General features: G+C 42.1%; 1 protein-coding gene across 1 annotated transcript in view; it reads right to left on the bottom strand.

The window, feature by feature from the left end:
• The window catches only part of LOC109930302 (seizure protein 6 homolog), an 834,907-nt gene that overhangs the window by 12,862 nt on the left and 807,319 nt on the right, over nt 1-14,726 (bottom strand). The window contains exons 11-13 of the mRNA XM_048612359.1: nt 13,401-13,592; nt 1,967-2,161; nt 1,194-1,232 (exon numbers count right to left, since the gene is read on the bottom strand). Of these exons, the coding sequence (XP_048468316.1) occupies nt 1,194-1,232; nt 1,967-2,161; nt 13,401-13,592 (426 nt within the window). The remainder of the gene's footprint in view (nt 1-1,193; nt 1,233-1,966; nt 2,162-13,400; nt 13,593-14,726) is intronic.

Raw genomic sequence — 14,726 nt, 5'->3', positions numbered from 1 at the left:
AGCCCAGCTCTGCAGCTTATCTATGTCCCTCTGTAACCTGCAACATCCTTCCGCACTATCCACAACTCCACCAACTTTGGTGGAGGTAAGGATGACATTAGTGAACCAGATGGGTTTTTCCTGATAATTGACAATGGATTTATGATCATCATTAGATTGCTAATTCCAGATATTTATTGAATTCAAATTCCACCATTTGCCATGGTGGGGATTCCAAGCCGGATCCCCAGAACATTATCTGGGTCTCTGGATTAGCAGTCTAGCAATAACACCACCAGTCCATCACCTCCCCAGGTTGGAGGGGGTAAGAGGCAGGTTATACGAGCTTTCACACTTCCTTTAACAGATTATGAGGCGAGGTGAGCCTCTCTGGGCGTTTCAGTTTTAGTTATCAGGGGCAGGGTGACTGCTGACCTCTGCTATGTTACAATATGAGCAGAAACAATGCTGTGAAGAGTGAGCTAGAAAGCTCACATCAAAATATAAAACCATTGAAGATTTGAATTAAATTTATTTTAGCAACAACGTAAATTCAGGAATGTTCAGTGGGCCTGTACTTTTTTTTTTAATTCCACTTTAAAAATTATGGCTGATCATTCCACAAAGTCACCTTCATGATCCATGTGGGTGAAAGACTGGCATAATTTGAAGATTTAAAAATCCAAAGTGTTAACGAAAAATTAATTTCTTAGCAGAGGGAGATATCCCTCATGCAAATCCGTGTCAGAATGCAAACATACCACATCTGATTTAGCTCAACATTCTGCACTGGAAGCCTGCTATTTCAGGAGCAGAAGAAATATCACTACAATATGCTCCAATGCAGACTAAGCCTCAAGAAATGAAATCCAAGTCTACAAATGTTGGTACTAAAATAAAGCATCGACTGATGGAAAAGCTATTCATACAAAAAATTCAACACCTTTTTAAGGCATATTTGTTTACAAATGGTACACAATTCATTTAATATAACATAAAATAAACAGAATTTTGGAGAAACTTAGCAGGTCTGGCTGCCTCTGTGGACAAAGAAAAACAGTGTAAATTTTTCAAGTCCGTTACGACTCTTTTTCAGAATTCCAATGAATTTAAGTTGTTCTTGGAAAGTGGGTGACACTATCAAAACAGTACTTTCTGCACATTCTTGTTGGGAGTGAGTGTGGGGCAGTTAAAGGTCAACCATATTCTCTTACCTTCCAGTCTACGTTCGTTGAAGTATTTATCAAAAGTAACTGAAATGAAAATCAGATGGATGTCATTTTAAGCCACGTTAGCAGAACCAAGGTTTTACAATGACTTAATTAGTTAAATTCTATGCTTGCTACATCAGACTCTGAGATTTTTACAAGCATTTGAAGCATTTTAACCTTCAAATTTGCATGATTTTAACTAGATTCCTTTTTATACTGGAACTGATTAAGTTCAAAGCTGTTTTCTTTTTTCTTAACATAGGTTACAGATTTTTAAGTTTATTTAAGGATATTTTACATTTTTCTGTAAAAATACAATTCTCAGCAATGGTTTTAACTCTGACCCAATGTTCACACCAGTTGCTTCTTTTCTGGTCCACTGGTATAGTAAACAGGAAGCATTTCTCAAGTGGTGGAACACAGTGTCTTTCTGGCCTGAAAGCTGCCAGTTAACATTCGGGCCATCAAATAGAGGACCATTGGGAAGTTTATTAAAATGAGACAACCTGCACTTTGAATGATCAGAAATCATTTGGGCCAACACTCATACAAAGGAGAGTGGAATTAAAGCATTAATTAAGGGTGCACCCATAACACTCAAAAGCCTGAGCATAAGAAGATTTAAACTAATAGAAAACCCTTCCAAAGTGAATGAAACATCAACATTTTTGACAAAGCATATCCCGCCGAAACACCCTGCAAAGAAAAACAAATAAATTTCATCTAAAAGTAAGGCTTCACAGTCTTCTCTCTCTGTCAGTGACTGCAAAATTTACCTTTGCAGAATGGAGGTGGGTTGCTCCACTCTGAGGGGTGTCCTGGAATGCATTTGATATTGGCTTCCCCCTTGAGCTCATAGCCGTCATAACAGGCAAACCGCAAGGCTTCCCCTGCTTGGTACAACCTCTTCTCTGTGGTCTGGTAACCATTGTCAGGCACCCCAGGGTTGTGACAAGGCTCAAACACCTCCGCTACAAAATCAACATCAAAGGCGGTTTCAGTTGCAGCCAAATTAAAAGAAAATATATCTCAACACCTTTCACTTTAACAGAATCCCGTATAAGTTGTCATAATATATTATTTAAGAACAAATCTAATAGTATGTAATAAAGAGAAAGGCATATAAATTATCCTCTTCGCTATTTTGATAATGGAATTCCCATTTGTAGTGAAGCAGTAACCCTGCCCATTCTCTGAGCATTTGTTAGAATGGTCTATTAACAAGCTGAGATTAGAGGCTTCTCTCTATATTATTTACATATTTCCTGTTGAGAGAATACCGCTTGGCATAACAAGGGAAAAATGAACCGCTCAAGGGCTTAAAACTGAGGAACTTACAAATCTATTTCACTCTTCCCTCGCTCTGTCAAGGAAGCTGCCTGAAAAATTGAACTAACCGTATCTTTGGAGGTAGCAGGAAAAATTTACAGAGGAGTGAGTGAAACACTAGATAAGATGAGAAGTCCAAAATCAGAATTGGTCACGAGACACAAAGAAGGTCAAATGAAAGAGGAAAGTATACAGTAAATTGGCAGGACCCTTCGGCACATTGATATACAGGGGGATTTTGGGGTGCAAGTCTATAGCTCTCTGAAAGTGGCTACACAAGTGGAGAACATGGTAAAGAAGGCATCTGACGTGCTTGCCTTCACCAGTTGGGACACTGAGTTTAAAAGGTGGCAAGTGTTATTGCAGTTGTATAAAACTTTAATTAGGCCTTATTTGAAGAATTGCGTGCAATTCTAGTTCCCACACAATAGGAAGGATGTGGAGGCTTAGGCGAAGGAGCAAAACAGATTTACCAGGATGTTGCCTGATTAGTTGCAAGGAGAGTTTGGGCAAACCTGGATTGTTTTTGCTCGAGCATTGGAGGCTAAGGGGCGATCTGATAGAAGTACATAAAATTATGAGAGGCATGGATACGGTGGACAGTTGGAGCCCTTTTCCCACAGTGGAAGTGACAAATAACATGGGGCATAGGTTTAAAAGTGAGAGGGGGAAAGTTCTTTTCTATTCATTTGTGGGATTCGTGGGTGTTGCTGGCCAGCCAGCATTTCTTGCCCATCCCTAGTTGCCCTTGAGAAGGTGGTGATGAGTTGCCTTCTTGAACTGCTGCAGTCCACATGCTGTGGGTTGACCCACAATGCCATTAGGGAGGGAATTCCAGGATTTTCACCCAGCAACAGTGAAGGAATGCCAATATATTTCCAAGTCAGGATGATGTGTGTCTTGGAGGGAAACTTGGAGGTGGTGGTGTTCCCATATGTCTGCTGTCCTTGTCCTTCGAGATGGAAGTAGGCGTGGGTTTGAAAGGTGCTGTCTGAGGATCTATGGTGAATTTCTGCAGTGGATCTTGCAGAAAGTACACACTGCTGCTACTGAGCATCGGTGGTGGAAGGAATGAATGCTTGCAGGCGTGGTGCTAATCAAGCGGGCTGCTTTGTCCTGGATGGTGTCAAGCTTCTTGAGTGTTGTTGGGGCTGCACCCATCCAGGCAAGTGGGGAGTATTCCATCACACTCTTGACTTGTACCTTGTAGATGGTGGACAGGCTTTGGGGAGTCAGGAGGTAAGTTACTCACCACAGTATTCCTAGCTTTTGGCCTGCTCTTGTAGCCACTGTATTTATGTGGTGAATCCAGTTGAGTTTCTGGTCAATGATAAACCCCAGGATGTTGTAGTGGGGGATTCAGTGATGGTAACTGTTGAAATGCCAAGGGGCAGTGGTTAGATTGTCTCTTATTGGAGATGGTCATAGCCTGGTATTTGTGTGGTGCGATTGTTAACTGCCACTTGTCAGCCCAAGCCTGGATATTGTCCAGATCTTGTTGCATTTGAACATGGACTGCTTCAATATCTGAAGAGTCATGAATGGTGCCGAACATTGTGCAATCATTGGTGAACATCCCAAATTCTGACCTTATGATGGAGGGAAGGTCATTGATGAAGCAGCTGAAGATGGTTGGGCTCAGGACACTACCCTGAGGAACTCCTGCAGAGATGTCCTGGAGCTGAGACCTCCAACAACCATGACTATCTTCCTATGTGTCAGGTATGACTCCAACCTCCGGAGAGTTTGCCCCCTGATATCTATTGATTCCAGTTTTGCTGGGGCTCTGTGATGCCACACTCAGTCGAATGCAACCTTGATGTCACGGGCTGTCACTCTCACCTCACCTCTGGATTTCAGCTCTTTTGACGTCAGGAGTTGAGAGGCCCTGGTGGAACCCAAACTGGGCATCGCGGAGCAGGTTATTGCTGAGCAGGTGCTGCTTGATAGCACTGTTGGTGACACCTTCCATCACTTTACTGATGATTGAGAGTAGTCTGATGGGGTGGTAATTGGCTGGGTTGGATTTGTCCTGCTTTTTGTGTACAGGACACACTTGGGCAATTTTTCACATTGTCGGGTAGATACCAGTGTTGTAATTGTACTGGAACAGCTTGGCTAGGAGAGCGGCAAGTTCTGGAGCACAAGTCTTCAGTACTATTGCTGGAATGTTGTCAGGGCCTGTAGCCTTTGCAGTATCCAGTGTCTCCAACCGCTTCTTGATATCACGTGGTGTGAATCAAATTGGCTAAGACTGGTATCTGTAATGCTGGGGACCACTGGAGGAAGCAGAGTTGGATCATCCACTCGGCACTTCTGGCTGAAGATTGCTGCGAATGCTTCACTGATGTGCTGGGCTCTTCCATCATTGAGGATGGGGATATTTGTGGACCCTCCTCCTCCAGTGAGATGTTTAATTGTCCACCACCATTCACAACTGGATGTGGCAGTACTGCAGAGCTTAGATCTGATCCATTGGTTGTGGGATCGCTTAGCTCTGTCTATCACTTGCTGCTTTCGCTGTTTGGCATGCAAGTAGCCCTGTTTGTTGGCTTCACCAGGTTGAGATCTCCTCTTCAGGTACGTCTGGTGCTGCTCCTGGCATACTCTCCAGGGTTGATCCCCTGGCTTGATGGTAGTGGTTGAGTGGGGGATATGCCGGCCCATGAGGTTACAGATTGTGTTGGACTACAATTCTGCTGCTGTTGATGGCCTACACCGCCACATGGATATCCAGTCTTGAGTTGCTAGATCTGTGCGAAGTCTGTCCCATTTAGCACAGTGATAGTGCCACACAACATGATGGAGATTGTTCTTAATGTGAAGGCAGGACTTCGTCTCCACAAGGACTGTGCGATGGTCACTCTTACTGATACTGTCATGGACAGGTGCAACTGCAGCTGGTAGATTGGTAAGGATGAGGCCAAGTATGTTTTACCCTTTTGTTTGTTTCCTCACCACCTGCCGCAGACCCAGTCTAGCAGCTATGTCCTGTAGGATCTGGCCAGTTAAATCAGTAGTATTGCTGTTGAGCCACTGTTGGTGATGGACATGGAAATCCCCTACCCAGCATACATTTTGCACCCTTGCCACCCTCAGTGCTTCCTTTAAGTGTTGTTCAACATGGAGGAGTACTGATTCATCAGCTGAGGGAGGACGGTACGTGGTAATCAGCAGGAGGTTTCCTTGCCCACGTTTAACTTGAAGCCATGAGACTTCATGGGGTCCAGAGTCAATATTAAGGACTCACAGAATGACTGTATGTCACTGTGTCACCACCTCTGCCAGGTCTGTCCTACCGTGGGACAGGACGTATCCAGGGATAGGGATGGTGATGGTGGTATCTGGGATATTGTCTGTAAGATATGATTCCATCAGTATGACAATGTCAGGCTGTTGCTCGACTATTCTGTGAGACAGCTCTCCCAATTTTGGCACTAGCCCCCAGATGTTAGTGAGGAGGACTATACAGGGTTGACAGGGCTGTTTCTGCCGTTGTCTTTTCCGGTGCCTAGGTCAATGCCAGGTGATCAGTCCAGTTTCATTTCTTTGAGACTTTGTAGCGATTGGTACAACTGAATGTCTTGCCAGGCTGGTTGAGAGTCAATCACATTGCTGTGGGTCTGGAGTCACATGTAAGCCAGATCAAGTGAGGATGACAGATTTCCTTCCCTAATGGACATTAGTGAACCAGATGGGTTTTTCCGACAATTGACAATGATTTCATGGTAATCTGTAGATTCGTAATTCCAAATTTTTTTTAAACATTAACTGAGTTTCTGGATTAATAGTCTAGCAATAATACCACTAGTCCATCGCCAATCCTAAAGGAGACGTGCAAGGGGATTTTTCGACAAAGGATGCTAGGTGCCTGGAATGTGCTGCCAGGGGAAGTGGTAGACAAGATATGATAGCAACATTTAAGTGGCATTCAGACAGATACACGAGCAGGCAGGGAACAGAGAAATATAGACCATGTGGTGGCAGATGAGATTAGTTTAGAATGGCATCATTGTCGGCATAGACATGATGGGCTGAAGGGCCTGTTTCTGTGCCACCCTGTTTGACTTTCTATGTTCTATGATTGAAAAGACCAGGTAAGATGCAGAAACCAAAAGCAACTGAAAACTGTGAGGCTAATGAATCCAAACTATGTATTTAGATGAGTTAAAGGCTGTATGCATTGGCTCTTTTCAAAAATTGTGGCTTTGCCGATCAACACCATTGGATATAGAGGTAACTTGGTGTTAGATATTTATTTCTGTGATATGATAATGTATCAATTCAAGTGAATTTCAGTTTGCATGTTGCATAACAGTAACCCATTCAAATTAGTGCCTGGGAGAGGTTTCGCCATGCTGGTTGCAGTTCCTTGCTTAAACACAGTATTGTTGGTCTGCTCTAGGTATTCATGTGAGTATTTCACAAGCAGTCTGAGACTTGTTGACTCAGTTAACAGAGAGACAACAATATGTAGGCCTAGGCTTTCAACTTCCCTTTAAAGATTCGTTAGATACCTCTGAGGCTGGAAGAGATGGACAACTACACAGGGTGGCACTTTGCTGCGTGTACCAGGGATGCTGTGATAAAATGGCAGAAGGAAAAGTCTTGTGGAGCAGCGGTGGTGTCTCTACTGCTGGACCAAGAGGCCTGGTTTCAAGTCTCATATCCTCCAGGGTGGCATAACAGGGCAGCACAGTGGCTCAGTGGTTAGCACTACTGCCGCACAGCACCAGGGACCTGGGTTCAATTCCACCCTTAGGCGACTGTCTGTGTGGAGTTTGCACATTCTCCCCCTGTCTGCGTGGGTTTCCTCCTGTTTCCTTCCACAGTCCAAAGGTATGCAGCGTAGGTGATTGGCCAGGGATGTTGAGGTTAGGTGGGTTAGACATGGGGAAATGCAGGGGTAGGGGATGGGTCTGGGTGGGATGCTCTGTGGAGGGGCGGTGTGGACTTGTTAGTCCGAATGGCCTGTTCCCACACTGTAGGGATTCTATGATATCTGAACTGGTTGAGTAAAATATCTAACAGGGCAAAATGGTGCACCATATATTAATAATGTGCTAATAAAGGAAACATAGCTTCCACTGTTTTTTTTTTAAAATTCATTCATTGCATGTGGCTATCATTGGCTGGACCAGCATTTAGCCCATCCCTAACTGTCCAGAGGGCAGTTAAGTGTCAACCACATTGCTGTGGATCTGTTTTTTTTAATTCATTCAGAGGATGAGGGCATCACTGGTTAGGCCAACATTTATTGCCCATCCCAAATTGCCCCGGAGGCAGTGAAGAGTCAACTGTGTTGCTGTAGGTCTGGAGTTATATGTAGACCAGAGCAGGTAAGGATAGTAGTTTTCTTCCTTGAAGGGCAGATGGTTTTTCCCAACAATTGACAATGATTCATGGTCGTCATTTAAGTCTTAATTCCAGATTTGTACTGAATTCAAATTCTACCATCTGTCACAAGCTGCCAGGATTTGAACCCAGGTCCCCAGGTCCCCTGAACATGACCTAGGTTTCTGGATAAATGATCTGTGATAAAACCACTCTGCCATCACCTACCTTTGTGCCATTTATACTCTCTGTAAGCTGCACAGACTCTTGTTAGATATTAGTACCCGGCATTTTGTTAGATATGGCATTCAGAGGGTCAGTAAGGGAAACGAGGCCAGCAGTGATTATTAGGATGAACAAATATTCACACATTGTGGCTAAGCACAGGTTCTTAGCTAAAATAAAATACTTTCTTGGAATCGGCCAGTCAGTTATCTCTTCCTTCCACTGGAGCAGCCCACCATCCTCGAGACTCTTCACAAATCTCTGCTCCCAGATTGACAACCTGCTTTGTAGATGCTGGTGAGCTAGCCACCCAAATGAAGATTATCCTGGAGGCTGAAATCGGGAGGGTATCACTAAGGCTAGAAGTCCCTACCTGCTAGAAATGAGTTTCAATACAAGTAGGGATCACCTTAAGCCGTGATTAATTTGACAGCAAAAATGCCACGTTTTGATTTAATTTGTTTTGATTTGTTATTGTCACATGTGCTGAGATACAGTGAAAAGTATTGTTTTGCCCGCTATCCAGACAAATCATACCTTACATAAGTACATCAGGGCAATAGAACAGAACGCAGAATATCATGTTACAGCTACAGACAAGTTACAGAGAAAGATCAACTCTGATATACTAGAGGTCCTTTCGTAAGTCTGATAACAACGGCACAGGAGCTTTTCTTGAATCTGTTGGTACTTGTTTTCAAACTTTTGTATCTTCTGCCCGATGGAAGAGAGTATAGCTGGAGTGTGAGGGACCTTTGATTATATTGCCTGCTTTCCTGAGGCAGCGGGAATGTAGACAGAGTCAATGGAAGGAAGATTGGTTTTCATGATGGACTGGGCTGTGTTCACAACTCTCTGTACATTCTTGTGGTCCTGAGAAGAGCAGTTGCCATACAAAGCTGTGATGCATCTGGATAAGATGCTTTCTACGGTGCATCTATAAAAATTGGTCAGAGTGAGCTTAAAGGAATAGTGTGGTACAGTGTGGAGCCATATTCCATAAAGGCACCTGTCACCATTAGAGAGAAAAAAGTTGGTTATGTCTAACTTGAAGGTAACCACTTCACAAGCATGGGGTAAGGGGAGAAGGCAAGGTCTTCACAAACTACCACAGCTGGTATGGGGATTGAACCTGCATCGTTTACTTTATTCTGCACCACATTCTCATCATCTTGCTTGAACTAACCAACTGAAATCCCTCCCCTCAAAGGTGCACGATGTGCAAATATAAATCATGTGATTTCTACTCATTGATTGATTTATTGTTGTCACATGTACTATGACAAAGTGAAAAGTGTTGTTTTGTGCACTGTACAGGCAGATCATACCGTAAAAAGTGTATCTGGGCAGTGGAACAGAGTGCAGAATATAGTGTTACAGCCGCAGAGAAAGAGATCTGAATTAACATTTGAGAGGCCCATTCACAAGGCTGATAAAGGCAGGGAAGAAGCCATTCTTGAATCTGTTTTTACATGTTTTCAAACTTTTATGTTTTCTGTCCAATGGAAAAGGGTGGAAGACAGTATAACCAGCATGGGAGGGGTCTTTGATTATATTGGTTGTTTTTCCAAGGCAGCAGGAAGTACAGATAAAGTCAATGGAAGGAAGGCTGGTCTACGTGATGGAATGGGCTGTGTTCACGACTCTCTGTAGTTTCTTGCAGTCTTGGGAAGAGCAGTTGCTAAACCAGGCTGTGATGCATCCGGATAGGATGCTTTCTATGGTGCATCTATAAAAATTGCTAAGAGTCCTTGTGGACATACCAAATATCCTTAGCTTCGAGAGGAAGTAGGAGACGTTGTTGTGCTTTCTTGACCATTGCGTCAACATGGGTGGACCAGGACAGAATGTTAATGATCATCACTCCCAGGAACTTGATGTTCTTGACCATCTCCACCTCAGCATCATTGATGCAGCCAGGGCGTACCACTTCCTGGAGTCAATGACCAGCTCCTTCATTTTGCTGACGTTGATGGAGAGATTGTTATTTTTACACCGTGCCGCTAAGCACTCAATTTCTTTCCTGTATTCTGTCTTGTCGTTGTTTGAGATCCAACCTATAACATTGGTGTTGTTAGCAAACTTGTAGATGGGGTTGGGGTGGAATTTGGCCACACAGTCGTGAGTATATAAGGAGCATAGTAGGAGGCTGAATATGCAGCTTTGCAGGGCATCTGTGTTGAGGATTATGTTGCAGGAGGTGTTGTCGCCTATTCTTACAGATTGGCGTCTATGGGTCAGGAAATTGAGGAAACAGTTACAGAGGGGGAAGCTGAGACCTAGATCTCGGAGTTTAAAGATGAGTTTGTTTGGAATTATGGTGTTGAATGTGGAACAGTAGTCAATCAGTGGGATCCTGATGTAGGTATCCTTGTTATCCAGATGTCTCAGGGTTGAGTGTAGGGCCAGGGAGATAGCATCTGCTGTGGACCTGTTGCACCGGTAAGTGAATTCCAAAAGATCAAGGCAATTTATTAGGCTGGAGTTGGTGTGCGCCATGACTAACCTCTCAAAGCACTTCCCAAATATGGAGGGCAAAGCCACAATTCTGAAATGAATTGGGTGTTAAATTCAATATCAATTTCATCTCTGCACAATCACAGGCAGAACAGAAGAATAACATTCAGAATGGTCCTAGGATTGCTAAGATGTTGTGTTTACAAGTACTACTTTAAAACTGGAACCAAAATCTTTCACTTCTTGTGCCAGGGCTGTCAGACAAAGCCATGGCACTCAGGAGTAATAGTGATCTGCAAAGAAAAAAATAATTGTTCATTTCTCCACACCTTGCATTTTGCACTTTCCTCATGATAGCCTTGCAATTTCAATTTCCAGTTGTCTACTCGTATCATTCTGTTTCCTTCTCAGTCTGCATCCCTCTAATCTTTCTTCACTGATCTCCTTCAGCAAGTTCTCATGGCTTAGAACATGGCAAATCCAAACTTGTTGTTTTCTCTTGTTGATCTGCACTAATGATCTTTACTCCTCCACTATCCTGCCAACATCTTTATTGCTCTTGTGTTCTTTCAAACTGATCTACCTCGTTCTTTCTAGAACCACATTTCACAATTTGCCAATCTTGGGGCTATGTTAATTGAGCTTAGAGATGGGCATGGAACAGCTCTTGGTAACCAGGGCTGTTAACTGAACTGTACATATTATATACAGAGCAGGGGTGATTCCTACAGGACTATCATGGAGTAATTCTTTCTATATACTCGACTATGGTGATTTTAGCTATTGTTGTGGTAACTGCTGCATTATGTTGCATTCTCAAGATCCACGTTTCAGTCCCACACAACAGAAACTTCAAATATCAATCTTGATAATCCATTCTTAATCCTCACTCCTAAACTGAGCAATTCTCTATGTTTGAGGAATAAATTCTTTGTTACTACTCTTGCTCTAATTTCTGAATGATTAATCTTTAATGATTTTTATGCATCTTCTGATAAGATATTTGCAAAGTATTTAAATTGTGAAACCTGTTCCAGATATTGACCATTTACTTTGACCTCTGCTTTCCAATCATAATTCCCTCTAATCTTAACTTTGTTTACATTATTTTTCAATAGCCAGTGGAAAAATATCTCCCACTGACGTACCAAGAAAACAAGTTAAATAATACGGGTTGAAATTTGAATGACATTCATTGGCATCACTGACTGTAACATTTAAAACAAAAATGCAATAATTTATTTGCAAGGTTGATCTTTTCCATTTATCTACTCCCTGCAGGAAGCAGCAGTAATGTGAGCAGGTGACATCTGAATTCATTAACCTCAAAACACACAATCTTTAAAAAAAAGCTTGCCAGCTTCATCATTTCCCTCAGCATGTTGCAAAATAATCTTAACCTCATGTAATTTTTCAATTTTCCCTTCATTATAATCTCAGACATGAAGCTGATAATGAATGACAATCAATTAATAAAATGACAGGACTTTTCTCCCTCATGAGAGGATTAAATGACTCTTTTTACTGTATTACCAAGCTGTTGCATACTGAGTTGCCAGTTCTGAGGTATTCATTTTTTCTTTCTCTCTCAGTCCTGCATTAAAATGGTAGTTTAGATTATGTGTTTCAGTTTCTGACTTGGCCCAGGAATTAATCACCTTCCGACTTCGAGGTGAAAATGGGAACAAAGAGGCAAGGCTGACATCTAACGTATAAATTCAAAGCCACCAGTTAAAACTAAAGGTTCCTGCCTTGCATCCAATCACAGAACTTTTTCGCTCTTCTTTCCCTTCCCATGCACTATATTTGCTTAAAATCTGTTCCGTTTGCAACTTTTTTCAGTGATGAGATATCATCAACAGTCTGGTGCAATGAGTGGACCAAGTTCAAAACTGAAAAGCTGATTGTGATTTTGAAAGAAAGAATGAACAGAGACAGAATCGTCCTAAACAGCCGAATAGGGGAGGCGATGGTGGAGTGGTATTATCTGTTAATCCAGAGGCCCACGTAATGTTCTGCGGATGCAGTTTTGAATCCCACCATGGCTGATGGTGGAATGTGAAACTAAGAATCTACCGATGGCCATGAATCCATTGTCAGTTTTGGAAAAACCCATTTGGTTCACTGATGTCCTTCAGGGAAGGAAACTGCCTTCCTTACCTGGTCTGACCTACATGTGACTTTGGACCCACAGCAATGTGTTTGGCTCTTAACTGCCCTCTGGGCAACTAGAGTTGGTTAATTAATGCTGGCCGAGCCAGTCATGCCCTCATGCTGTGAATGAATAAAGAAAAAGTGGTGCAAATAGAGGGAGACATGAAGGTGTTTGTACGCATATCTTTGCAGGTGTTTGAGTGGGTTAACAGAGCAATTAATGAAGCAAATGAGATCCCAGGCTTTACAAATAGAGGCATAAAGTACAACAAACAGCAAATACTAAACCTACACATAACATTAACTCTGCCTTGGATGGAATATGTGTCCAATTTTGGGCACTGCCCTTCAGAAATAAACTAAAAGCTTTGCTGAGAGTATAGGAGATTTCCTAGAATAATGGCAGAAATAAAGGATTACATTATTTTGGAAATGCTGAATGAATGAATAAATATTTCTGTTATGCAACCTTTCCTCCTCTCAAATATCACTTCTTCCGAAGTGAATTTGCAACCTGAACCAATTTATAGCATATATGGGTGAGAGTTGATGCTAAAGGATACGGTGCAAGATAGGTGGGAATAAGTCTTTTCTATTCTGTACAAGCCAACACAAAGAGAGAAGCTTCTTAAGTAAAATTTTTACACATACGGCAAATCTAATATGAAGTTTAGAACACCAAGCATAACCAGCAAAGGTTACTGTACTCACGGATACACTTAGGAACCCTGTCACTCCACTTAGGATTCCCAGACTGCCTGTTGTAACAAGTCAGTATATTACTCCCGGCCAGAGTGTAGCCTTTGTTACAAATGTACTGCACTGTGGAGCCAATTGAAAACTTGGGATCTGCGATAATTTTGCGGCTATGATCGACATCACCGGGATCAGTGCAGAATATGACTAGGATGAGAAACCACAAAAATACATAAAGATAATGTGTATTTAGCTGTGTTATATTGCCACTGACTAAACCCCGCTGCTCAATACTGACTCCTCTATTGATTCTGGCCTGCAATTCTCAAAATGTAGACCTTCTCTAACGGCAGAGTGATTAGCTGTGCAATACAATAATAACTTGCATTTCCACAGCATTTTAACGCAGTAAAACACTTTATTGAAGGATTATCAAACTAACTTGACTAAAAAAGCCAATACTTTAATTGAATTACCTTGCAACCGCCAAAGCAGTGTGAGGAATTCTATAGCTGGTCTCAATGAACACTGAGTTAGCAAAGGAAAAACTGACATGAGCTCATCTTCTGGTCATTAATCAATGGCTCCATTTGGAAGTCAGCAAGCTTGAAGCTAGTTTGGATAAAAGCCCCATTTATTGAACAATTCTCAAATATTCACTGAGCAGGGGCACTTACATCCACAGAGCTATATCCCACAATAAGTCAATACCCTTTGCAAAGTGAGGATGCTGAGGGAGAAATGTGTCTGAGAGAACAACAAATCATCACCTTTAATAATTCAAATACGGCAAACAAATAAAAGAGTTGCATTCGGTATTAAAAAAATCCCTTTATAGTTTAAATTAAAAAATTCCATTGCTGTTGCTAATGTGTTTTTCTTTAAAAGTGAACTAAAATTTTATTGCTGGGCTTGTTCAAATATCCTTTAAAGTTAAGCACAAAATGTTATAGATTTTATGATTCATAAATTCTTAAATCTAAAAAGCAACAAATCGAGCGATGGTGCAGTGAGGTTTTTTTCCCCACAGTGTAGTCTCAGTTTCATTCCACTGAAGGGAAAGGCTAAAAGATACAATTGTGGGATGTTCTTAATCGGTTTTGGAGATATAAACAGGTTGAGAAACAAAACGAACATCATCTACTATGTACTGTCAAAATTGCCTTTGTCAGAAATTGATTTTACCTGCAACCCATTTGTGTACTGTGCAGAGATAGTAGGAGCTGCAGATGCTGGAGAATCTGAGGATAACAAGGTGTAGAGCTGGATGAACACAGCAGGCCAAGCAGCATCAGAGGAGCAGGAAGGCTGACGTTTCGGGCTTAGACCCTTCTTCAGAAA

This window comes from Rhincodon typus, chromosome 26 (assembly GCF_021869965.1).
Source record: "Rhincodon typus isolate 14 chromosome 26, sRhiTyp1.1, whole genome shotgun sequence".
NCBI classification, from domain to species: domain Eukaryota; kingdom Metazoa; phylum Chordata; class Chondrichthyes; order Orectolobiformes; family Rhincodontidae; genus Rhincodon; species Rhincodon typus.
This window is presented reverse-complemented; position numbering and strand designations above follow the sequence as displayed.